This window comes from Rhodamnia argentea, chromosome 3, assembly GCF_020921035.1.
Source record: "Rhodamnia argentea isolate NSW1041297 chromosome 3, ASM2092103v1, whole genome shotgun sequence".
NCBI classification, from domain to species: domain Eukaryota; kingdom Viridiplantae; phylum Streptophyta; class Magnoliopsida; order Myrtales; family Myrtaceae; genus Rhodamnia; species Rhodamnia argentea.
The window spans coordinates 9,447,524-9,475,135 of NC_063152.1; the positions used below are offsets into that span (position 1 = coordinate 9,447,524).

The following is a 27,612-nucleotide window of genomic DNA, read 5'->3' on the forward strand; positions in this document are numbered from 1 at the left end:
TTATTGCATGGATCTCGTGTGCATGGGCACAATTAATTTTAATTGTTAAATCATGTGAATTTCACGTGGGATCTGTCTTTTTTTTTTCATTTGACCGATGAACTCTAATCTCATGTGCTTCAAGGGCATGCAAGTATTGCTTTTGCATCGGAGCGAGGAGATGAACTTCTTCGGTGATTGTCTTCGTATCATGCCGTCTATTGCTTTCACCTACCTTTATTGTTCATGCGTCCCGCCCCCGGCAAGTGAAGATAAGCGGGCCCCGTCCCTCTGCGATGCGGATTCTCCGTCACGCGATGTGCTTCGATAAACATCTCGATCTATCTCAACCGTCGATACGAATTCGTTTTCGAAAATGAACGCCGGAGCGTTGATCGAGATATTAATCAAGGCGGCGCGCTGGGGAAATGACCCAAATCCATCCTTCCGCACCTTCAAACATCTCCCCATCCGATCTTGCTTTGACTTTTTGTTCACACAACATTGAGTCGTTCTTTTTTGTCGCATCTCGACTTTTCCGAAATGTTTCCCGTTGACTACAAGAAAGATTTTTCCGATTTACTTTTTGTTGGATACTAAATCCGATCTAACACATACTCAAAACAGCGAAAACATGCACAATAGATCACCGGATTCACCGATCGATGAAGATACATCACGAGAACGTACCTTATTGATCACCGGTTAAATGCCCTTTGCGATTTCGGAGGATTTCTCTGTCAAACGATAATCGACAATGGGAAGGAGCGTTCTACGTTCTCTATTTTCTTGAAAGTGACAGAATGAACTTGTGAGAATGATGGAGAGCACGTCGGTTATTTGACGTTTATTCAACCAACGTGACTTTTCACGTTTGAGCGGATAATTGCTCAATGGAGTGTGGTTGCCCGTATGGGCGCACACCGTATCTCTTGTGGACCCCACTTTAATATATTTAATCTAATATCTCCCACTCGCCCATGTAGGACAAACAACTCCTATTTGTCCACGGAGGACTAACAACTAAACCTTTTATCTTCGCAAAGTTCATATTGGCAAATAACCCGTGCGACTAGCATACACTGAGAGCTTGTTGTCATATATCCGTTGGGAGTATATGACAGCTCTAAAATTGGACATAAAAAAGAAATGAATTGTATGTTGTACCCTAGATCGATCAGTCACATGTAAATTTCTCACTAGATCTCATTTTAAAATTGACTTATTATATTCACAATTATGATTACACCAAATAATCATAATTGACCGGTCTGTGAATATAATTCATAATGTGACTTAAAACTCCAAATCAATCTTCCTCATTCATTAGATCTCTCAATCTCGGTTCAGCTCACTTTTCTAGAAATGTCCATTTAGATCGAATTAATTTCATGACCATAGGCAACATCCTAAGATAGCAAACACTAAATAGAGATCTTGAGAATAATGAAGAGTCATGAGGGTACAAAAATGAGGAATTCTATCCTCGAGAGTCTCACACGGCACGGAGAAGTTGAGATCAAAACTCTTGCCTGCTTTCATTGGTCAATAGTGCATACGTAATATGAAATACGTATTACGGTATGTTCTCCTTCCCTATGGAGCGTATGTCTTTCTATTTTAATACCGTACAAATGTTCATCTTGACACACTCAGTATCTAACTTGAGTTCACGTAACAACTCTAGCCACGAGTTTTTCATCAGAACTCTCATCTGGCATTTAAGACGGATAAAGCGAAATATGTAGGTTATTTCACTTCCGAACATTGTAAGTAATAAGTCTTCATCTTAACATCATGTTAAGGCGGTATTACTATTTTAAGCTTGAGCTCTCAATTATCACCTAGATAATAAGCTTAAAATTGCTTCATCTCTATTCACTACATAATAAATAGAGGTGGTTACCCGTGTGAGTGGGCTAACCTCTCATCCGTCCGACATACCTTTTTAACATATAGTGCACCAAGCATTAATATGCATGGATATCAAATAAACTTATAGACTTTAATATTGATAAACAACATCATCAATTATTGACGTTCGGGGAAAAATTGCAAATATTCAATACATTAAACTCTACGCAGTCCTAGAGTCTTTATATGACCAAAGAAAGCATCTCTAGGAATTGGCTTTGTCAGGGGATCTGCTAACATTCTATGCGTAGATATATACTGTAGGTTCACTTCCTTTCGTGCTTCCATGTCCTTGACATAGTTATACTTAATGTCTATGTGTTTGATCTTACTATGAAACTTAGGATCCTTAGTATAAGCCATTGCTGCTTGACTATCACAATAAACCTTCACGGGTTTTGCAGCATCTCATGTAACACCCAAATGATCCATAAATCTTCTAAGCCAAACACCTTCTTGTCTTGCCGCTGATAATGCCACGAACTCGGCTTCCATGGTGGATAAGGCTATACATTGTTGTTTCTTCTTGCTCCACGATATGGAGCCATTATTCGATAAAAATACATTTCCATAAGTAGATTTTCTCTCATCCAAATCTCCTCCCTAGTTAGCATAAGTGTAGCCCTCTAGGTGCAGAACACTTCCTTGATAAGTTAGCGAGTAATCGGCGGTTCCTTTCAGATACCTCAAAATTCTCTTAATGGCAATCCAATGTGCTTGACCTGGATTGGATTGGTATCTACTGACCAATCCAACCGCATAACAAATATCAGGTTTTGTACACATCATAGCGTACATGAGACTTCCAATAGCACTGGCATATGGAACGTTTTTCATACGTTCTTGCTCTTGTGGAGTTTTAGGACACATTCTTCGGCTCAACCCATTACCTTTTGCAATAGGAGTATCAATGGGTTTGCAATCTTGCATACAAAATCGTTTGAGAATTTTATTGACGTACGTCTCTTGCGAAAGAGATAATGACATTTTCGAACGATCTCTTGAAATCTTAACTCCGAGAATGTATGTAGTTTCACCCATATCTTTCATTTCAAAATTAGAAGATAGCCAACTTTTGACTGTCTTCACAAACTCCATATTATTTCCAGCAATCAATATATCATCAACATATAATGATAAAATTACAAAGTGACCTTTGGACCTTTTGATATAGACGTAATTATCTTCATTAATTATTTCAAAATCATATGCTACTATGGCATTATTGAAGCGTACATACCATTGTCTTGAAGAGCGCTTAAGGCCATATATCGATCTCAAAAGTCGACATACTTTTTGTTCTTGGCCCTTTTTAACAAACCCAACGGGTTGTTCCATGTAAATCTCTTCATCTAATTCTCCATTGAGAAAAGCAGTCTTTACATCCATATGATGTAATTCAAGATCCAAACTAGCCACTATTACTAGAATGAGGCGAATCGAGGTAAATCTTACCACATGAGAAAAAGTATCTTCATAGTCAATTCCTTCATGTTGGTTATATCATTTCGCCACAAGGCGTGCCTTATATTTCTCAATTGAGCCATCAGCCTTGCGCTTTATTTTGAGAACCCATTTGTTCCCAATGGCTTTGCGTCCTTTCGGAAGATCAACCGGTTCCCAAACTTGGTTTGATTTCATTGACTCCATCTCTTCTTTCATTGCTTTCATCCATTTTTCCTTATCGGGGCAAGATAGAGCCCCATTCACATTTCTTGGCTCATCTTCATCTAATGGAGCGATCATGAAAGCTTCCCCTTCAATTTCAAAGCGTCGTCGAGGAATGCTTTTGCGACCGGTTCGTCGTGGAGAAGATTGTACCAAGGGTACTTCATCCTCCAATACGCTCCCACTCGGACCGGATAATGGCATTGATTCATCAGGTGGTTGCAATGGAGATTGGTTTGTATTCAACTCCCCACCTCTTACATTGCTTCTACTTGGATCATTATCCCCACCACTTCATCCTCCAATACGCTCCCACTCGGACCGGATAATGGCATTGATTCATCGGGTGGTTGCAATGGAGATTGGTTTGTATTCAACTCCCCACCTCTTACATTGCTTCCACTTGGATCATTATGTCCAACAATCTCATTATCTTGATCCAATATCTCAAATAGGGAACAATCTTCACCTATTTCGCCCTTTCTTGGAAATTCATTCTCTAAGAATGTGACATCTCGTGATTCAAATTCAGTCACATTTCCACTTTCTTGCTCACTTATGAACACATATCCTTTTGAGTGTTCTGAGTATCTTATGAAGATACTCTTTTTGCCTCTTGATCCTAATTTTCCATATTTATGTGAGGACTCATGAGTATAGGCAACACAACCCCAAGGTTTGAGAAAGCTTAAATCGGGTTTTCGACATGTCCACAATTCATATGGGGTAGAAGTGACCGATTTGGAAGGCACTCGGTTAAGTACATAGGCAGCGGTTAATAAAGCATCGCCCCAAAAGACAATCGGTAAATTAGCTTGTGCCATCATGGACCTAACCATTTCAAGTAGGGTTCTGTTTCTTCTTTCGGCAACACCATTTTGTTGCGGAGTGTATGGAATAGATAACTGTCTATCTATTCCCTTTTCATCACATAGATTTCTGAACTCATCGGATAAATATTCTCGACCTCGATCGGATTTCAAAGCTTTTATTTTCTTATCTAACTGATTTTCCACTAAGGTCATAAATTTCTTGAAGCAACTAAATGCTTCTGATTTATGAGATATCATATAGACATATCCAAATCGAGTATAATCATCAATAAATGTGATGAAATAAACAGCACCATGCCTTGCCCTAACATTCATCGGGCCACGGATGTCGGTATGGATTAATTGCAATGGGAATTAAGCTTTTGTCCCTTTTCCAAATGGTTTTCAAGTTGTTTTTCCCATTAGGCAATGCTCACGGGTAGGCAATTCAACTTTCTCAATATTACCTAATAAGCCATCTTTAGCTAATCTATTCATTCTTTGTTGGCCAATATGACCAAGTCTAGCATGCCATGTATTCACATCATTCTCATTAGAACTAGAAGATGCAAACAGGGAATAACATACATTTACACTAGCATGTTCAATATCTAATACAATAAAGCCATCCCCGAAATAACCGGAACCATAAAAAGTTGTTCCTAACAACAAATCCACACCATTATTGTGAAAATTCATACTAAAACCAAGTTTAACTAATACCAACACGGAGACAAGATTTCGACGAATCTCCGGAGCGTACAGAACATCATGTAGAAATAAAGTGCGTCTACCACGCATAATAAGTTGGCAAGTGCCAATTCCTTTCACTTCTACTCTGGAATTGTTTCCTACATAAATCCATCTCGCTCTACTTGGAATTCGTCGAAATTCCACGAACGTATTTCGATCTGCGGCTACACGGTCCGTGGCTCCCGAGTCTACAGTCCACAAAGGATGAGATTGAGTTAAAAATACAGAACTTGATACGTAACAAACACTTTTAAGTTTGTTAAGGGTTTCTACCTTCTTCGGCTCACCACAGTCGCGAGCGAAGTGACCCTTCTTGCCACGGTTGTAACATTTCATCCTCGAAATGTTCTTCTTCATGGAACGTTTCCCTTTTCCATGCTTCTCAAACTTTGATTTCTTGCTAGATGGTTCAACTCTTTTGCCTGTCCACTTCTTGAACTTTCCAGGATGCTTGCGCTTGAAGCCCGAAGCTCCATGTGAGCTAGATCCAGTAACATATACATCGGATTGTATCTTAGCCGCCAGAAGGCGGTCCTCCTCTAGCTCCAAATGGTGCACAACATCCTCAAAGATTGTGATGTTCACATTGTGGGTTAGGTTCACCTTCATGTGTTCCCAATTGTGAGGTAAAGAGCGAATTACAGCCTGCACTTGTTGTTCATTAGACAACACATGTCCAACATCATTTAGCTCACTAATCATGTTCGACATCTTCCTCAAATGTTGCTTTATATTCCGCCCATGTGGCATCTTATAAGTGTCGAACCCGATTGTAAGTCGCCTCGGCTTAGTGACTGAAGTCCGACCAAATCTAGCCTTCAATGCATCCCACATGTCTTTAGCATTTTCATGCTGCCCGAACTCCCTCATGATGTCATTATCCATACTACTCAACAACGTAATGCGAGCAGTAGAGTTCTTTTTCTTCCGGGCGGTGAAGGCTTCTTTGTCTCTTCTGTGTTGTGCAGTATTGACATCCTCTGGCTCGGTCATGGTCGGGTTAAAAGCTTCCAGTGCCTCTAGTTCTTCAAGCACATACTGGATTTTCATACTCCGGATTTCATAATTTTCTCCATTCAATTTCTCATCCTTGTTGAGCTCAGCAACAATATTCTTAGATGCCATTGCCATAGTATCTGAGTATAACATTTAACACGTATTTAAAGTCTATTTGTATGCAACAAATGCAATCATATTCATGCATCTCGATTATCTTGGTATATAGTTTCAAAAAAGAATTCTAAAATCAACAGTTCACTAAGTTCCCCATCATCATCCAGATTTTCTTATCTAAAACCAATACCAATATAATCATCACTTTGTGTTCATCATACGATTACTAAAACTTGTGAACACTCCCACTCGAAATATCTACACGTAACATAATGCATATACAAAAAATCATCAATACAACAATCACAAGTCCCTAAAAGTCTCCTAAGATATACGGGAAAGGAACTAGCTAAAAATAAAAGTCTAAATATAATAACGTGTGATCCTCCTAACTCCGGTTACAACATGAGCATATGTAATTTCCTTGGTACAAGGAAAAGAAACATTAAGGTCTATAGGAGGATTATGAATCAAATCAGGAGCCCAAATCAGCTCCTTTGAAGAAAACCTTTGCGGACCCTTGCCTTTATGCCAGGGCGCATTCTGTCTGCACCAAGACACATTCATGGCAAGCGATGACGTCTTCATCGCTCCGATGTTTATAAAATCGTGTAAGAAATGTAGCACCGATTTCTTATATGTGGCAACATCATTCCACCACGTGCTATTCATCAAACCATGCCATTCTACGGGTATAGTGTTACGTAGTGCATAAAATGCATCTACTGGAGTCATTTTTTGTCCAGCCCATACGATTTCTTGGATCATTTCGTTGACTTTAATAACATGGGTTATAATGTCAGAAGCATTATCCCATTTATAAAGACCCAATATTGTAATCTTTTCCCTTAGAGCTTGCCGAGATTCAGCTCTCCTTGGCCTTTGGGGTGTTCTCGCATTTCGTCTTACCCATTACATTGTTCCCGCAACGAATGCAGAACACAAATGGATTACGAAAATCCAATTATTTTGTAACTATTATAAACATATCATAACAAATAAAATAATAGGTAAAACAAGACCCCTTAGTATTGACCAACAAGACCTTTTTTTTTTTTTTTTTCCGGGTCAACGGTTAAAGTCAACGGTGAACGGGTCAACGGTCAACGATCGCGGGTCAAAGGTCGGACCGGGTCGGGTCCGTAATGGGCTCGGGTCGCGGGCCGGACTTATTGAAAACGAAGTGGGCCGGTCCAGCAAAAAACGAAATGGGCCGGCCCAATTTTTTTTTTTTTAAACAAAACGGGGGCTAGTGTGCGTGTTGAGCCGGATCTGGCCCAACACGCCGCGGGCCGGACGCGCCCGCTGCCCGGGCCCCCCACGTGCGCCGCACGCAGCGGCACCCGCCAGCGCGTGGCCGGCCGTCCGGCCTCCTCCGGCGACCAAATTTTTGCCAAAATTTTTGTCTTTTCGGGACGAACACGATGATATATTCATAACTCAAAAATGGTGAACAAAAATAGCATAAAAAGGGACGAAACGCCACGGCCCCGCGGGACTCCGCCCCGTCGCGGCGCGTGGCGAGCGTGCGGTGGCGTCCGGCGGACCCTCGGGGCCGGCGACCACTCAAAACGATCGTCTCGACGAGCCCGTTCTAATGGTATGTACAATTTACTATTTTGACGAACAAATCATAATCAAAATGCTATGAACAGTAACTTCGCAATTAGGGTTAAAAATCTTCAAAACGCACCATATCATCACAAAACGATCGGGAATCAAATAAGCGACGTGCTCTGATACCAATGTTGGATACTAAATCCGATCTAACACATACTCAAAACAGCGGAAACATGCCCAATAGATCACCGGATTCATTGATCGACGAAGATACATCACGAGGACGTACCTTATTGATCACCGGTTAAATGCCCTTTGCGATCTTGGAGGATTTATCTGTCAAATGATAATCGACAATGGGGAGGAGCGTTCTACGTTCTCTATTTTCTTGAAAGTGACAGAATGAACTTGTGAGAATGATGGAGAGCACGTCAATTATTTGACGTTTATTCAACCAATGTGACTTTTCACGTTTGAGCGGATAAGCGCTCAATGGGGTGTGGTTGCCCGCATGGGCGCACACCGTATCTCCTGTGGACCCCACTTTAATATATTTAATCTAATACTTTTAAATTGTGTGCTCGCGTAATTTAACTTTTATTTAGGAGAAAATACTCCAAGCCTTTCAAAATAGTTTTATGGGTGTACTTAAACTTGGTGAATAAAAAAATACAGGATTATAACTTAATCGAACGGACATCAACTAATGAATGCACAATTTTTTTTTTTTGTAAAAGCCACAAAAAAAATTCTAAATTATGCTTACTGTGACGCATTTATCCAAAACCTTAAACATGTACCCACGTGATATATTTATCCCAAATTAGTATCGGTATGACATATTCACACTAAACTTTTTCTTGTGATACCAAAAACCTTAAACTTAAGTTTGTGTAACGCATTTACCTTGAAAATTGGGATACATATGCCACATGTCTATAAGTTTGGAGATTTTTAGTGTCGCAAAAAAATAGTTTGGGGTAAATGCGCCACATGGGTAAAAATTTTAAAATTTTTAGTGTCACAAAAAAAAAAAGTTTGAAGTATATGTGTCACGTGAGTATAAATTTGGAATTTTTGGTGTCATTAGAAAGAGATTGGGGTAAAATTAAAAGCAAGGGCCATTGATGAACCAAAGGAGTGTAAAACCTACTCGTGCAAAAACTTGTTACATGAAGTCGATTCATATGAATTCATCGTTAGATCAGGTCGACATCAAATGAACTAACGAAAATGTTGCTAATATTGACGGATTAAACTGACCCCAACTCATTAATCCACATTTCACTAAACTTTTTTGGATTTTTGAGAGGAAATCGATGAAATTAAACTTGATTTATATCCATATTTGTAACATATCAAATAGAAAACCAGTTAAAAGATATACTTTCTTAATTAATAGAATCACCATGAAATTGGGAGCGCTTTTCATTTTCCTTTTCATTATGATATTTTTTTATGGGTTTTTACTTTTTTTTAGCTTAATCTAAATCTTACAATTCATCGATCGACCATTTTGACTGTAGATAAAAATAAGGGTTACTATCACGAAAAACTCAAAATTGGTACAAGTGACAAATATAACCCAAACTAATTTTTTGATGACAAAAAAATTACAAACTAGTAAACTTATGATAAATTCACCTCAAACTAATATTTGAACATAAAAAAATCACAAATCGGTACACTTGTGACAAATTTACTCTCCGTTAGTTTCTATAAAATTTGGTCAATACCGTGAAAAATTTCAAACCGATACAAATGTGACAAACGGAAGATAAAAATCCTAAATAAGTGCATCCGTTAACTTTCATGTGTCATTTAACTCAGTATTTGGCAATAAAATTTAAATAAAACTAACGAAGAGTTAATTTGTCATATGCATTCCATTTTAGGATTTTTGGTTGTAAAAAAATTAATTTGAAGTAAATTTGTCATATATGTAGTAATTTTGAGTTTTTCGTGATATTAACCCTAAAAATAAAATGTTGTGTTTTCTTCCATCTCTTGTGAGAAATAGTTAACCTCAATATAGGTGGTGACATTCGTCGATATATGTAACTCATCAATTATAATTAAGAAATTTTTAGTGATTTTCTCTTTTGTTTCCGTCAACTTTATTTTTAGTATTTGATGGATAAGTCGAAGCAAGATACTAATGATGGCCTTTTGTGGGTGGAATTCTCGATTAGACAAAAGTGGGACAAAACCAAAGAGTGACATCATTCAGTCCAACCGGATCAAAAGTCAACGAAGTCATCGATGGTTAAATCCACGAAAGATCAAATCGCCCGAGATTCACACGACAACCAAACTAAACTGGGAATTGGATGAGACTCATTCGCTCAAGGATATGTCGCGATGTTAAATTCAAGAAACTATCTTAAATTTATCTCTTAGTTTCGACCACCCAAAAATTTTCTTGTATAAGATGTTTGTCATTCGGAAGTTCGAGTTTATAATCTGCAAACCCTATGAGGATCGTCTCACTTTCTTGCCGATGTGATTGTGTACACGTTAGTGGCCACGTCTACGATCGTAAGTCACATGATCAAGTCGTCTCAAATGATTGAATTGGTTCGAATCGAATCGAAGAGTACAAATAAGGACCAAATAAGTCGAAGTTAAAATCCAAACGATGAAATTGAACATCGGCTTAGAATTCGGAGACCCCTCTCGACATCGTCCCCAGTCTTCCCTAGCATTGCACAACCACCTAGATTGATTCAAGTAATTGCATCAACTGTCATCTGTCGTGCCTCGGACCACCGAAACAAAAGAAGAAACAGAAGAAGAAGATAAGAAGCCGCCGATGCTCGCTATCATTGGAGGGCGTACCCGTCATCCAACAGAAGCTCGCGCTCGCTCTTGTTCGACTCCCCTTTTGGGGAAAATCGAGAAAACCAGAAGCGTCGTCCGGCATGGCCTAAGACAAGTTCGAGCTCAACAGTTATCAGTAACTACAAAACGATCATGGCGGGTTCTTGATCGATCCTATGCCTATCTTGCCTCTTGCTTTGTCTCATGCAAACCCATGTCCAAAACCCTAATCTAGTCTTTCCCGACACATCCGCGGAAGCAACAACCGGCCGCGCTCGTTCTTAACGGGTCATCACATCGCATGATGCGATTCGATCTTCGACGCCTGCTTCGATTTCTTGAGTCTTCTTCTCGAGACGAGAATGTTGGTGTCATGTGCGAAACACGCTCGTTGACGTTGCTGTCTTCGAGTGAATAAAACCACGTGAGTTGATGATGCCTTCCATGTTGACTCACAGCTTTCACAAGATGAAAGGGGAAAGAGTATGATTTTAAGGACGTTTTTACATAGGTAGCTCTTGGGTAGCGACGGATCTGTCTACCATCATCAACGCGATCGATCTTATCCTAAACCCGAGCCCGCTTTGTCTTGAATATGTTGTAACCTACCGTGCTTGAGACAAGTTCCGCATCCATGGATTCCCGAGCTCATCTCGACAACATACTTTGCCCTTGTTTATTTCGCGTGTGCCTCGGCTCTATATTTCTCGAATTGCATGTGCCGTTTTTAATCTGGCTTGCATTTTATAGAGGGTGTTAAATTATCCCGAATCGCCAATCTATAAAGTTCATATACTCTTGGTTTCCCTCCACCTATTAGTTTAATTTTTTTAGGTTAGATATTCTAAGGGAAAATTACCAAAACAACTAAACTTATTGCAATTGTGCCACTTCAATCATAACTCTTTTTTTTTTTTCCAATTGAGTCCTAAATCTTTTGCGGTTGTGCCAATTCAGTCCATTTGGCGGGCCGGCGCTAACGCAGATGATTTTTAATAATATTTTATGAATTTTTAATTATTTTTTCTTTCCTTCTTTATTTTCTGCTTGGGCTAGTGAGGGGCGCATCCCTCGTCCGGCCTCCCCTAGATTTGGGCAAGGCGAGTAAGGGTGCAGGCGAGGCCATGGCTACCTTTGCCCACGACCGGTGAGGCTAGCCCTTGCCCGGATCCGAGTGACACCAACCCCGCATGTGACTCGTTGCCTTCCCCAGCGGCCGGCGAGCTCCAACGACCCTTGTCGCCCACAAGAAGAAAACAAAGAAGAAGGAAAATAAAATAAAAATAAAATAATTAAAATTTTTGATTTTTTTTATGAAATTAAAGAAAAATAATAAAATATTAGTGGAAATGGCCCACGTCAGGGCCGGTGATGCCACGTCGGTTATGATCAGCCAAATTGGCTTAATTAGCATAAATGCAAAAGGTCCATGACTCAATTAGAAAAAAAAATATTTGAAAATGAATTAACACAATTACAATAAGTTATGAACTATTTTGGTAATTATCCCGCTATTCTAATATAATAGTTTTAGTATTGTAATTTGTCGGGTCCGGAGGCACCGACCAACTATATTCTAAATCGGCTCCAAACTCTATAGCCAAAAGGGCACTCTAAATTCGACCTTAAAATCATCTCGCTATACCAAACACGATTATTATCTCATCGAAATTGACGTGGGTCCAAAATCCGATTCATGCAAACTTGTTGCCATGCCTATTTCCATATGGAAAACCAGATTGCTCGTTCACTAAAGAAATCGTCACCATCCCCCTTTTTTTTTTTTTTTTGCCGGGGGTGGGGGAGAGAACTGGTTTTGCAAGACTCTTTGGATGATACAAGGCAAAATCGAAGGGCTCTTTCCTTCAATGGTCTTCGAAACAGTGACATCTCTCTCATCTCCTTGCTTTTATTTTGTCCTTGTTAGGTGGTCGTTGCCGTTGTCCTCAACCCACCATCGTCGAGGCTGCCGTGCCTTCTAAACCCCTCGTTGTTTTGCTCAGCTTGTTTCTCTAGGTCCGACTATGTAGAAGCTCATTGGACATCCTTGAAATTCCATGGATGAATTGGGTCGGGAGTTTTCATTGGTTGAGATGCGGGTGAGCCTCGCCGGCCCTTGCCTAGGTTGGCAAGGGCAGGCCATCGTTGCGCGGGGCCGGCATTAGGTGGCGGCAACCCACCATCGGGACCCTGCCATTTTTTTTTTTCTAGTATTGTCTTTTTGAAAAAATAGCTTTCTTTTGTTTTTTCAACATAATTTAAAATAATTTTAAAAAAATACCATGTAAGACACAGAAATTAATTTAAAATGCAACATCAACATTTTCCGTTAGATAAATTGATGGTATCAATGGAATGATTAGATAGCACTAATTTGACAAGTTCCAAGATTTGATTGTAATTTTTTCAAAATTTTAAGATAAAATTGCACTTTTGGAATATATTTATTTGTTTTTCTGTCTTTTTGGGACACGAGGGCTATGTTCACATGTTGAGGTTCGAAAGCCAAGCCTGTACTCTTCTCACTTTTTATCATGTCTGTCCAAAACCAAGCACGGGGACGTCAACGGCCGACGCCGCGAGAGCGCGTCCGTTCCCACCTAAAGGAAGGCACGGCGTCGCCGCTACGTGCAATTGTACCGTGCACGACCTGACCCCCTCCCTCTTCTCTTCTTCACTTCAGTTTAGTCTTCGCGGGTCCCATGCAGTAACGCCCACGACAGCACTCGCAGCGCATTTTGTCCCCCCGCCCACTCGCGCGCGTGCGGCTCGCCGTTCCCATGGGTTTTTGCCACGCGTCGCGCGTGTCGCTGCACCACGTGGAGGAGGGGCCATTTTCGGTAAGAAAAACAACCGTTCAACGCGAGCCCCAGCTCGTAGCGAAATTACGAGAAAACCCTGAGCTCGGTTTTTTCGGTTGGATTTTGTTGGGAAAATGAGAACAGGCAACCAAAAAAAAAAATAATAATAATTGCTCTAATTTCCGTGGAAGGGTTTTTGTTTTTGTCGGACAATTTACACTTTTTTTTTTAGTGCTTTTAAGACATCCGAAATGATACCTATTACTTTGCTTTTTCAATAAATAAGTCTTGACGAGTAATATATATATATATATATATATATATATATATATTCATGTAGGTTCATTTTTCTTTGTTATCTTTTCAATGTTACGTAAACGTTAATCGATAAATTGGCACGAGCTTTTTAGTAGAGCCATGATTTTTTTAAAAAAAACGTGATATGCCCACTTATTTTTAATTAAATTCAAGCAAAAAATATCTCATTTTTTTCTGCCAAAAAATTTAATATATTTGTTCGAAATTTCAACGAATTTATGAAAAAGATTACACGCAAATCAATAGGTTAACATTAACATGATATGAAAACTTCGAGGTGTTTTTTCACTAGAAAAATAAAAAAAGTTTACTCCAAACTTTTAATTTTTTTTTTTTGGTCGAAAAACTTTCAAATTAACCGGAAAGCAAACGTTAAGTAAAAAGTAGTCTTTACCTTTAAATTAAGCGAAACTAAACGTACTCTTGTTAATTAGTCGGATTAAAAAGAGATTTTCTTAGTGTATTTTAAGTAATCAAAATTCGAAATCTTTTAAATATTAGCTTTTCCCTTATAACCGTAATAAATGCTTTGAGAACTCATCGTTAAATAAGTGCCCTAAACATATTGATATGACCAGTGACCTATGCAAAAATCTAATCTAGGAAGTGGCCGGACACAAAAAAAAAAAAAATCGTGCCTCAATTAGGAGTGTGATGTCAAAACTTCACGTGGAATTTCATAGATGATATTATTTATCTGAAAAATAAGCAAGAAGCGGACGTATCCTTTGCTTTGTTATAGGGCTATAGTGAACAAAGCAAAGGATATTTGTTCGAAATTTCAACGAATTTATGAAAAAGATTACACGCAAATCAATAGGTTAACATTAACATGATATGAAAACTTCGAGGTGTTTTTTCACTAGAAAAATAAAAAAAGTTTACTCCAAACTTTTAAATTTTTTTTTTTGGTCGAAAAACTTTCAAATTAACCGGAAAGCAAACGTTAAGTAAAAAGTAGTCTTTACCTTTAAATTAAGCGAAACTAAACGTACTCTTGTTAATTAGTCGGATTAAAAAGAGATTTTCTTAGTGTATTTTAAGTAATCAAAATTCGAAATCTTTTAAATATTAGCTTTTCCCTTATAACTGTAATAAATGCTTTGAGAACTCATCATTAAATAAGTGCCCTAAACATATTGATATGACCAGTGACCTATGCAAAAATCTAATCTAGGAAGTGGCCAGACCAAAAAAAAAATAAAATCGTGCCTCAATTAGGAGTATGATGTCAAAACTTCACGTGGAATTTCATAGATGATATTATTTATCTGAAAAATAAGCAAGAAGCGGACGTATCCTTTGCTTTGTTATAGGGCTAGAGTGAACTTGTTACTATGACCCAAATATTCCTATCCCGGTACTTCCATAACATATTGACCTCTCAACGAATTTTCATTTCGGAAGAAATTTCAAATTAGTATCCGAAACCTAGATCGATGTCCTTATAACCTATATGCATGTATTGGAGATAGTCGAAACCGCCCTCAATTCTCAAGTTGTGTTTTTGACATCGTCCTCCAATTTCAATACGGCCTTGATGGATCCCCAAATTGGTCCTTGCCCTCTGGACGGTGATTCGATCTTAGATGCTTGGTCCGAAACCGAACTATCGTCGGGAGATACTTCCGATAACTTATCAGAAACGACCATTCGTGAAAGGGTCTGCCCAACACAAATGGTATTTGAGAAAGATTCATCTTCAAATTCGAGTCGGGATATTAGATTCATAAAGAAAATTAGTTCGAAACGAGCATACCTTGTGGTATTAGTTTCGAGATTTTTTGCGATGCGAAAATTAGTTTCGAAGATAAATGTGCCGCTGGTCATCGATTAATAATTTTTTTTAATACTTTAATTGGTGGGTGCGGATAATAATGAATTTCGCTCCGATGGCAAGCGTGGACGGCGTCGACGTTTTAGAGAGAGAGAGAGAGAGTTTGAAAAAAAAAAAGGAGAAAAAAAAAACCGAAACAAGAAAGGCATCAGTAGAGAGAGAAACAAGAGAGAGAAAGGGGGGGCGACGCCAAAACTGAGGCACGACTCGACGTGCTTTTAAAGCCTCTCGCGCACACACAACGCACCACCCACGCACGCACGAATTTCTTCTGCTGCTCTCTCTCTCTCTGTCTCTCTCTCTCTTCGCAAAACCCTCTCTGTCTTCGATCTCCTTCTCTCTCTCTCTCTCTGCTTTCTCTCTCTTCTGTGATTGCAGATCAGGCTCGCACGCCACTCCATTGCACATCTCCGAGCTCCTCTCTCCACGGCGACTGCTTCCTCGCTTGAATTTGGGGATTATGCATTGCTTCCGGCCGTAGACCGCATCTCCCGCTGCTGCTGCTGCTGCTGCTGCCGCGGCGATGGCGGCTCCGGCCCCACCTCCGGCTTCGAGCTCGGCCTCGGCGAAGGCCTGCTTCAACCCGGAGTGCTCGGAGGCGAAGCCGGAGAGACCTAGGAAGGGCTGGCGGCTCCGCGCCGGGGACTCCGCCGAACTCTGCGATCGATGCGCGTAAGCCGGGCTTTCTATCTTTTTCTACTCTCTGTTGACCGTTTCGGTGTTGTTGACTCTCGTCGTGTTGTTCGCGAGCGTTGGTCTGGTTGAAGCGTTTTTTTAGTTCGGTTTGGTCAGTGTTTTGTGGCAGTTGAGCTGGGGAGTGACGTTTCTCATGGTAGTTTTGGTTTAACGTTTGTTGACTTGGTTTGGAGTTATTGCTACGGGCGCTTTTGTGTGCGTTGGTATGGTCACGTGATGAGTTTAATATTGCGAAAGGATTTGGAGATTCACTGCCTTTTCTGTTATGTAGAGTCTAATATGGAAGGAGTATTTTTGAATTACAGAACTCAAGTGAGTTGCCATCCGCTGTTCCCTTTTGGTACATTCGTCTCTACTTTTGGAGCGGAGTAGTAGAATCAGAAACGACTTGAATTGCTCTTTGGATTTTGAAGGACTTCTTCACTTTTGGAGAGTGTAGTTTATTGGGAAGCAAAAGAGCTTCGGCCTGACCCACTCGGAGGGCATGCATGATCTTGTCGTACAATCTGTGGCATCTGCACTTAAGACCACGCCTCGCTTCCCTAACAGATTCAGTTTTAGTCCAAGAGAAGATCAAAATTGCTCCTTTTGCTCTTTAAGAGAACTCTCTGCGCAGTCGTTTGCACAGGTTAATATGAACCATTTCAGAGTGTTATCTAGCTAGTCCAGGTTGAGCAAGTAGAAGCATGTTTCAAGGCCAGAAAACGGTTGTGGCTAATGGGAAACATTTGCCATGTTATTTTCTATGGCCTTGTTCAGTTCCTTTAGCATTTTGACTACTTCCATCTGAAAGTTTGCAGTGTGCAGAGAGTTTGCATTTTACATATCAGTCAAAGCAAATACTTGGTCCATGGCTCCTCAAACTATTCGAAAATTTCTGGCTAGAATTTTTTCTTTAATTGAACGTTGTAACTTTTATGAGAGGTTGCAAACATCAGTGATATCACTAGTTGCAGTTTTCCGTTCTCCGTTCACTGGTGGACCATTATCCCATTCAACGTTCCCTGTTGCCAGTCCATGCTTGCCACATTTTGGTGCTATAACCACTGTGGAAGGGAAGAAACTGCTTGAAGAGGCACATGTGGAATAATCACTTTTCAATAAGCGTGAAATGGGAAGATCGAAACTTCCCTGCAAATTGGAGTGGTTTCCCTAGAATGCTTTAAAGCCAAGGCAAGGGGAGTTGTGCTTGCAGTTTGGGCATTATCAAAGCGACTTTGCGGCTCAAAGTCTTTCACATGGTGTTTCTAACACCTCATTGTTTTTTTCCAGGATATTTGCAACACCTCATTGTTGTCCCAAAGAGCTTAGTGGGCTCAAAGCTCATTTCAAATTTTTTTCCAAACTTACCTTAAATCATTCCTTTCTCGATTGAAACAGTTCTCTGTGTCCTTAATTTCTTTCTGCTATTCAGTTTGTGTAATCGATAGCTTAATCATGCATAGTCTTGCTATGATAGTTTTTTTCTTTCCTTAACTTCTTTCTTCAATTCAGCTAGAGGACTATTAATAGATTTTTCCCTTTTAACTTCTTTCTTCAATTCAGCTAGAGGACTATAAATAGTTTTTTCCCTTTAGATTTTTGATATTTTTCTTGATTTAATTTAAAGTTTTTCATGTGGTAAACTCAAACTTCATAAATTTTACCGGTACGATTGGATTGGTTACTATATAAAAGAATTTGACTAGTGGGTGTGACTTGGGAGTGAACAAGTTCTGCAATGATCTATGTTAGATTTAGTCACAATCCCACATCGACTTTTTAGTTCACTGGGGATGATGAACACAAAAGCCAAACAGTAAACTTGTAACCTTGAGCCTGAACTAAGGTGTCTTGAAAGAACATTTCTAGTTGAAGTTCCTTTCTAATATTTGAGGACACTTTAGAGTTAAGGTTTTCTTTATTTCGGCAATTTTGATATCTCAAATAATGGCTTTGTTGACGATCTTACTCCAAGTTCCTCTCTGCTTCAGGACTGTTTATGAGGAAGGCCGATTTTGCGAGACTTTTCCCCCAAATGCTTCTGGTTGGAGATGTTGTGAATCATGTGGGAAGGTGAGGAGAAAATTGACCCTAATGATGTATGCTTCTTAGTTGATACAAGTTACGTCAAATCGTTGTTTCGTTCTGTTGTGTTAGATGTCACAGTGATTGCTAAATTTCTTTTGCAGAGGGTACATTGTGGATGTATTGTCTCAGCTCTTGCATTTGCCCTGTTGGATCCTGGAGGAATTGAGTGCATGTCATGTGCTCGGAAAAACTTAGTCTTGGTAATTATGAATCTCACTTTTATTGGGCATCTTTGGCAAGTCTAACTTATTAACCCCCATGTTCTCATCTATCCACCCAAAAATGAAAATTACTCAAGTTCTGATCATCTTGTGTGGTTGTTATGCTTATGCTCGGCATTGGAATATACTTTCTTTGTTAGTATTTTCCTGAGAGCAGATGTTGAGATGGGTATTTTCTGTCACCAATGTCCTTTTGAGAGCTATCTGTGAGGGAGCTGAATGGGACATTGTTTATGCACACAGGCTCTGCTTGGTAAACTAAGCAAAGAGGAGGGAATGAAAGTGGGTGAGGAAAATATGAATGTTCGTACATTTTTGTGAGAGAGATGCGGAGGGAAAATTTTTAATATAGACCAATTTTCATTCCCCACCCCAAAATTTCCCCACCTCTTGAGTTGCCGAACGAAGTATAATATTTGAAACTACACACACTTAAGTTCCTCTAATTGGTGGGATATGCCTGGTCTTGGAGGTTGGATCACATACAATGTTGGTACATAGAACCAGCAGTTTCTTTAAAGATCACGGGGCACGCAAAGTGAAACTGAATATAGTAGCAAAAGAAAAGAAGAGCTACTGATGCAGTTTTGTCTCAGATATGCCATATTAATTTTTACTGGTATTTGACTTTTCAGCTTGGAGAACTGATGGACGACTTAGCAAGATAAACCATGAGCGTCAGTTACAGTTTGATAAATTTGTTGCTTATATTTTGGATGTCTATTTGTAGCTTAACATGTGAAGCTTTTCCAAACCATCGCGCCTTGTCGTACAGCGATTATCTTTCCATCATAAGATGTCATTTATAAACATGTTTGTTGCTATAGGACTAAAGATGAAGCCAAAATTCTGGTGCTCTATGAGTTCACGTGCCTACAGCTAATTTGGGACATATTAAATAAGTTTGTGCTCTTCGCAATAATTTTTTAGCTTTATGTACCAATTAATAAGGTCCCTTGTTCTTTGGTGATGAGAATAAAATACTAAGCTGTTATTCCTTCTTGGACTTCACTGCCTCTCTCCCCTCCCCTTCTTTTCACAGTCCTCTGGTAAAGCTAGGGGTATCATTTCCATATATCGTCTAACTTTAGTGGAACTTTGTTTCTGGCATTAGATTGGTATATGGTCATTTTTATGTACCATTCGAACAGCATATGTGCATGATGTTTTCTCCCTATTCACCATCCTTCGCTCGTGTGACATGACTTATAGATGACGATGCCTCTCTTTTAAGTGAAGTACCAATTCGTTTTTCCCTTTCAGACTCCAAATCTGGCATGGTCACCTCTGCTTTTCCATGCACCTTTTCCTGATAGACTTAAGGAACTTTCTGTGAAAAATTGGAATCAATTAGCTGGATCAGGTCCTGTACCTTGGAGGCAGGCACCTACTATTTTCAATACGTCCATTTCCCGTCCTGAGCTGCAGCCTAGGGCACCGCACGATGCTTCTACAAGCATTGATCGATTTGGAGTTGGTGAAAGGTATTCTATTTCTTCCATGGACAGTAGGAGAATAGAAGACTTCTCCAACAGATTTATGAATGGAAATATGAAGCTTGGTGCAGTCGAGAAACTTGAAAATGGCATTGCAGGTATTGCTTTTCATACTGATGATCATGCGAGGACAATCTAGGGGGTTCTTGAGATAAACTCCCGCATTCAACATTTTCTTACAGGACCTAACAGCGACGAGCACCTAAATCCATGCAAGATCAATCCTCAACAGTTGACCACTGCGAAGGAGGACCCATCTACTCCAACATATGGATTGGCTGTGCCGCTTGCTTCAGGCAATGAATCAAATGGTCACATAGGACTTGCTGGGCCACATTTTCGGCCAGCTCCACCCCCGACGCTGGCAAAGCATATCTATGGAAGTATGCTCAATGATACTAACTCATCTGTTGAAAGTCATACGCGTAATGGAAGGCCTCGAGGGGATGCCCGGGGAAGGAATCAATTACTTCCTCGTTACTGGCCCAGGATAACAGATCAAGAGCTACAACAAATCTCTGGAGAGTATCCTTTTGTTCTATGTGCTTTTATTGATTTATAGCAGCCCGTAGGAAGATGAAATGTATACCTTTCTCTATATTATTGTTTTTGGTGTTTTCCCTGAGAAAGTAACTATAACATGTCAATAGAACAAAGGTTACAATTTCAATAGACCGGATGAAAATGATTTTCAGTGACTGTTCATCATTTAATACCCAACTCTTTAGCTCATTACGTTTTTTTTACTTTTATTACTTGTTCAGTACAATATCAGCATGGTGGAAGGTTCAATTTCACCTCTACTAATAATTAGCATTCACGGTCCTATTTCTTAACTTTTATAAGCTCGAACTCTGTAATCACTCCTCTGTTCGAGAAAATGTTGAGTGCTAGTGACGCAGGTAAAATTGGACGTTTGGTGCTGCCAAAACAATGTGCTGAGGTAAAGACCTTCTTGGCTAAATTCTTACACTGCTTTTGTTGTTCTCATTTCCCCTGGGAGAAACATCTTGGAATTGAAGTTTATTGTGGGTCTTTTGACTGTTTTTTTCTGTACAACTTTCAGTCTCAGATATTTCCCTATTTTCTTTGGACTTACCTTAAAACAAACGACACATAAAAACTTCAGCTCGCTGTACATATGTTAATTTTGTGTTTACTTTCTCGAATTTTAGTTTATGTCCAGTACTCCCGGGTCTTGGATTGTTTTTTTGAATGATTAATGAGATTTCATTAAGAAGGTACCAAGGGGGTACCGCCCCTATACAAGGTGGCTTCTATATACACAAAGTTATCCACAAAAGACTGTTTCTAACATTTCCGACCAACTAGAAGTATGAAATTGGACTTCCTGCCATACAAGAAGTGAAGAGATAAGGAATTTTTTACATCGCGATCGTACGAAGGCATGATTTGAGCAGTTCCTCCGTTGCTTTAGACTAGTGGTTGAGCTTGCATATTGAACCAATTTAGAGCTGATTGGGGTGGCTTTGGTCTTTAACATTTTGTTTTAGCTTTTAATTGGGCACCGCAAAGCATGAAAACATTATCATCTAAAGTCATTTGGTATTTTTCCTTAAATGATTTTTGAAAGTAGAATTAGTGTTCACCATCTGACAAGAGAGTAGAATTATGATGGGAAAGATGTAACAAGTCCTTTTTCTTGCACTTCCCTTGCGGGCTCTTCAACTTACTCCAGGTGGGGTCTGCTTTGTTTAACAGGTGATTAGAGGAATTATATGTGGAGCAATTAGGTATAAATATATGTTGACCCTTCAGAATTTGGTTGATAAAGCAAAAGTTATTTTGCTTGTCTCAGATTGAAATATGAATAAGGGCTTTTTGAGAACTTTGGAACATCTCTTGCATTTCCAAAACTTGGAATATCTCGTGTATGATTTGAATCTTGAAGGATATCTTCATCAAGGTTCTTGGGTGTTGGCATTGATATCAACATTCTTTTTTGAACTTTCGTCCATTTCCTGAAGTTGTAAAATGGGTCATTCCTCTTTTGGACCCTCTTCTGAAATTTTTGTCTTTACTTATTTAAAAAAAAGTTAACGAGTGAAATTTTGGGACTGTACAGGCCTATTTTCCGCCTATTTCTCAGCCAGAAGGATTGCCTCTCAAAGTTCAGGATGCCAAAGGCTCAGAGTGGATATTTCAATTTCGATTCTGGCCCAATAATAACAGTAGAATGTATGTTCTGGAAGGAGTCACGCCATGCATACAGTCCATGCAGTTGCAAGCAGGAGACATTGGTAAGATACTTACAGTTGCGGAATAGGATGCCTGAAACTCGGTATTTTATTCTATAGGAACTTTACAGGATTGGATAGTGCAGTACTACACTTATGAAAGCTTGTTGGGCATAATGAGTAGGAGCATTGTTGTTCTTGACAAGACCTTTTGTCCTGAGTTACTGCTGCTGACAAATGTCATTGCCTTATTTCTGTGAGTTTAATATCCTTATGGCTATAGGACTGAGATTTGATTTTGTTCCCTCTCAGTAACTTTTAGTCGGTTAGAACCAGAGGGAAAATTGGTCATGGGATTCAGAAAGGCTTCAACTGCTCCCCCATCTGATCAGGTCTGGACTTGCGCAATAATTGACTTTTCCTGGCTTTATTTATGTACATGCTAGACCTCAGAGATATCATACTGGTTTTCCTGCAATATAAACCTAACACTTTGTTTATATTGCTTAGTTATGCTGTTGGTTATCTGAATCCTATGCCAATGTTGGTTGTTTGAATTTTCTAGAAGAAATAAAGCTTTATATAGCATGTCTGTTTCAATGTGCTTCAGATTAAATTGAAACATAAATGATTTATTTTCATCTTGCTGCAGGAGAATGAAACGGCTAAGAGTAGCAATGGAGTTACTGTGCAAGACGTGAGTACGATTCAATGGTTGACATTTTAAATTTGGGATCTTTTGTTCCAAAAGCAGTCCAGTCCATGATTCTAAGCCTTTTCCCTCCAATCTTTTGCTCTTTGTTCATTGACAAGACTCAAATTCTGTATAATTGCTGTGACTGTCTCATACTGTGAAACGGCAGAATATGTAAGCAAGCACATTTGTTCTTCCAATGCTGCAGGTCAAAGCATTCGTCTTGGAACCCGGTCCGCGCATTGACGACCCAACTAAGGAAGGCATCATAGATGCGGATGGCGAAGTTTTGGCTAAAGGAAATGGAACATTTAAGTCCGGGCACAAGACAATGATGGCATATGATAGGCTTGTAATTACTGTGGACCAAGGTTTAGCTACTGTCTTTTCCCGCATCTGAAAACTTCTCGTCCCACATTATGATTGTTTCAATATGTCATTATTCGTTAAGTTATCATGAAAAAGAATTCCCGTTTATTAATGGTCTTACCAGATGGGATGTATTGACTAATTCACGTGACCACGTGGGGGAATTATGCAAAAGAAACACGACAGGATAATATTCATACTAGTCCTGTGTTGAACAGGCTTGAGAGGCATATCAACTGTCGTCAATGGAAGCATTCCCAGATTATCGGTTGCTTTTGGTTTGATTTTCCTCTACAGCAGATTTTGGTTTTCACAAGTTTAGTTCACTGCGATCCCATTTGCTGAGCAAGAGCGTCTTTCTCCTTCCTGAAGGACCGAAAACTGTAATCATGAGTGCATTGAATGGAGAATTTACAGGTTCAGCTAGTTTGAAGGTTTCTGCTTCTATTGCTTGATCAGGCTAGCTTTTATAGTTTGGAGCAGAATTAGATATTGGGAGATCTCGAATCACTCTCGGCGTGTCCCACGATCGTTCCTCTGCATCGATTGAGTGTCGGTTAAATTTCAATCGCGTTCGGTGGTGCATCGATTGATCAGGCTAGCTTTTTTTTAACTTACTTGTTGTACTTCCATTGCAAAAACAAGTATGACTGTTGATTTATACTTTCTAAAGTTGAAACCGAGCTTGAGCTCTCGAAACTAAACTTAAGCTTGGACTATAATGAACTTCCTCATCGCTCTGGAGGCTTTTGAAAAATCAAGTTACAACGAGTTCAAATCAAGTATCAAACTCGAAGCATTCGCGTCGAGTCAATTCGACTTTGGCTTAAATGAATTACATCCCATTAAAGGATTTAGATATCAATGTCACGCATTCAACTCTGTTCAATTACATCAATTGACAATCATCTCACTAATTCTACATGATATGTCGGATGTCTGTTTTCAATTCTCTCTAGATCCCTCGATTTGTCACTCCATTTTTTTTTTTTTTTGTAATAGTTTTCAACCTCTAATTTTAGGCTAAATGTCAATTAACAAGTGAGGGAAAACATCAGGGTATTTGCAATATTAGGCAGCTGTTTCGTCTAGGAACGGTTTTTTCATTACTTCCACTCATCTTTACATGAGAAATTTATTGTCCGGATCTCGTGTTCATGGGCACAAATAATTTTAATTGTTAAATCATGTGAATTTCACGTGGGATCCGTCTTTTTTTTTTTTATTTGACCGATGAATTCTAATCTGGTGTGCTTCAAGGGCATGCAAGTATTGCTTCTGCATCGGAGCGAGGAGACGAACTTCTTCGGCGATTGTCTTTGCATCATGCCGTCTATTGCTTTCACCTACCTTCATCGTTCATGCGTCCCGCCCCCGGCAAGCGAAGATCAGCGGGCCCCGTCCCTCTGCGATGCGGATTCTCCGTCACGCGATGTACTTCGATAAACGTCTTGATCTATCCGACCGTCGATACGAATTCGTTTTCGAACATGAACGCCGGAGCGTTGATCGAGATATTAATCGAAGCAGCGCGCAGGGGAAATGACCCAAATCCATCCTTCCGCACCTTCAAACATCTCCCCATCTGATCTTGCTTTGACTTTTTGTTCTAACAACATTGGGTCGTTCTTTTTTGTCGCATCTCGACTTTTCTGAGATGTTTCCCGTTGACGACAAGTAAGATTTTTCCGATTTACTTTTAAATTGTGTGCTCACGTACTTTAACTTTTATTTAGGAGAAAAAACTCCAAGCCTTTCAAAATAGTTTTATGGGTGCACTTACACTTGGTGAAAAAAAAAATACAGGATTATAACTTAATCGAACGGACATCAACTAATGAATGCACAATTTTTTTTTTTTGTAAAAGCCACAAAAAAAATTCTAAATTATGCTTACTGTGACGCATTTGTCCAAAACCTTAAACATGTACCCACGTGATATATTTATCCCAAATTAGTATCAGTATGACATATCCACACTAAACTTTTTTTTATGACACCAAAAACCTTAAACTTAAGTTCGTGTAACGCATTTACCTTGAAAATTGGGGTACATATGCCACATGTCTATAAGTTTGGAGATTTTTAGTGTCCCAAAACAAAAAGTTTGAAGTATATGTGTCACATGAGTATAAATTTGGAATTTTTGGTGTCATTAGAAAGAGATTGGGGTAAAATTAAAAGCAAGGGCCATTGATGAACCAAAGGAGTGCAAAACCTACTTGTGCAAAAACTTGTTACATGAAGTCGATTCATATGAATTCATCGTTAGACCAGGTCGACCTCAAGTGAACTAACGAAAATGTTGCTAATATTGACGGATTAAACTGACCCCAACTCATTAATCCACATTTTACTAAACTTTTTTGGATTTTTGAGAGGAAATCGATGAAATTAAACTTGATTTATATCCATATTTGTAACCTATCAAAGAGAAAACCAGTTAAAAGATATACTTTCTTAATTAATAGAATCACCATGAAATTGGGAGCGCTTTTCATTTTCCTTTTCATTATGATATTTTTTGACGGATTTTTACTTTTTTTTAGCTTAATCTAAATCTTGCAATTCATCCGTCGACCATTTCGATTGTGGATAAAAATGAGGGTTAATACCACGAAAAACTCAAAACTAGTACAAGTGACAAATTTACCCCAAACTAATTTTTTGATCATAAAAAATCCCAAACTAGTAATCTTATGATAAATTTACTCTAAACTAATATTTGAACATAAAAAATCACAAATTGGTACACTTGTGACAAATTTACCCTCCGTTAGTTTCTATAAAATTTGGTTAATACCACGAAAAATTTCAAACCGATACAAATATGACAAATGGATAGTAAAAATTTCAAATAAGTGCACCCGTCAACTTTCATGTGTCATTTAACTCAGTATTTGACGATAAAATTTAAATAAAACTAACGGAGTGTAAATTTATCATATGTATTCCATTTTAGGATTTTGATCGACAAAAAGCTAGTTTGAAGTAAATTTGTCATATATGTATTAATTTTGAGTTTTTCGTAATATTAATCCTAAAAATAAAATGTTGTGTTTTCTTCCATCTCTTGTGAGAAATAGTTAACCTCAATATATGTGGTGACATTCGTCGATATTTGTAACTCATCAATTATAATTAATAAATTTTTAGTGATTTTCTCTTTTGTTTCCATCAACTTTATTTTTAGTATTTGATGGATCATTCGAAGCAAAATACTAATGATGGCTTTCGTGGGTGGAATTCTCGATTAGACAAAAGTGGGACAAAACCAAAGAGTGACATCATTCAGTCCAACCAGCTCAAAAGTCAACGAAGTCATCGATGGTTAAATCCACGAAAGATCAAATCGCCCGAGATTCACACGACAACCAAACTAGACTGGGAATTGGATGAGACTCATTCGGTCAAGGATATGTTGCGATGTTAAATTCAAGGAACTATCTTAAATTTATTTCTTAGTTTCAACCACCCAAAAATTTTCTCACATAAGATGTTTGTCATTTGGAGGTTCGAGTTTATAATCTGCAAACCCCGTGAGGATCGTCTCACTTTTTTACCGATGTGATTGTGTGCACGTTAGTGGCCACGTCTTCAGCCGTAAGTCCCGTGATCAAGTCGTATCAAATGATTGAATTGGTTCGAATTGAATCGAGGAGTACGAACAAGGACCAAATAAGTCGAAGTTAAAATCCAAACGATGAAATTGAACATCGGCTTAGAATTCGGAGACCCCTCCCGACATCGTCCCCGGTCTTCCCTAACATTGCACAACCACCTAGATTGATTCAAATAAGTGCATCAACTGTCATCGGTCGTGCCTCGGACCACCGAAACAGAAGAAGAAGAGAAGAAACCGCTGATGCTCGCTATCATTGGAGGACATACCCGTCATCCAACAGAAGCTTGTGCTCGCTCTCGTTCGACTCCCCTTTTGGGGAAAACCAAGAAAACCAGAAGCGTCGTCCGGCATGGCCTAAGACAAGTTCGAGCTCAGCAGTTATCAATAACTACAAAACGCTCATGGCGGGTTCTTGATCGATCCTATGCCTATCTTGCCTCTTGCTTTGTCTCATGCAAACCCATGTCCAAAACCCTAATCTAGTCTCTCCCGACACATCCGCGGAAGCAACAACCGACCGCGCTAGATCTTAACGGGTCATCACATCGCATGATGCGATTCGATCTTCAACGCCCGCTTCGATTTCTTCAGTCTTCTTCTCGAGACAAGAATGTTGGTGTCACGTACGAAACACGCTCGTTGACGTTGCTGTCTTCGAGTGAATAAAA

At 39.3% G+C, this 27,612-nt stretch overlaps 1 protein-coding gene across 1 annotated transcript; it reads left to right on the forward strand.

Annotated features, from left to right (window-relative positions):
- Positions 1–15,833: 15,833 nt before the first annotated feature.
- LOC125314367 (B3 domain-containing protein Os07g0563300-like) lies at positions 15,834–23,017 on the forward strand. The gene is made up of 9 exons (XM_048276490.1): positions 15,834–16,247; positions 18,245–18,326; positions 18,443–18,541; positions 19,826–20,156; positions 20,241–20,583; positions 20,905–21,001; positions 22,145–22,319; positions 22,569–22,648; positions 22,909–23,017. Exons 1-9 carry the CDS (start codon positions 16,099–16,101, stop codon positions 22,981–22,983), a joined length of 1,431 nt encoding a protein of 476 aa, XP_048132447.1. The 5' UTR covers positions 15,834–16,098; the 3' UTR covers positions 22,984–23,017.
- The last annotated feature ends 4,595 nt before the right edge of the window (positions 23,018–27,612 follow it).

What these genes read in the sequence shown, in the direction of transcription:
- LOC125314367 (XM_048276490.1), top strand. Translation starts at nt 16,099, where the DNA reads ATGGCGGCTCCGGCCCCACCTCCGGCTTCGAGCTCGGCCTCGGCGAAG. An exon ending in CTACAACAAATCTCTGGAGA is followed by an intron (nt 20,584 to 20,904) that starts GTATCCTTTTGT and finishes AACTTTTATAAG; the next exon opens with CTCGAACTCTGTAATCACTC. An exon ending in TGCCAAAACAATGTGCTGAG is followed by an intron (nt 21,002 to 22,144) that starts GTAAAGACCTTC and finishes GGGACTGTACAG; the next exon opens with GCCTATTTTCCGCCTATTTC.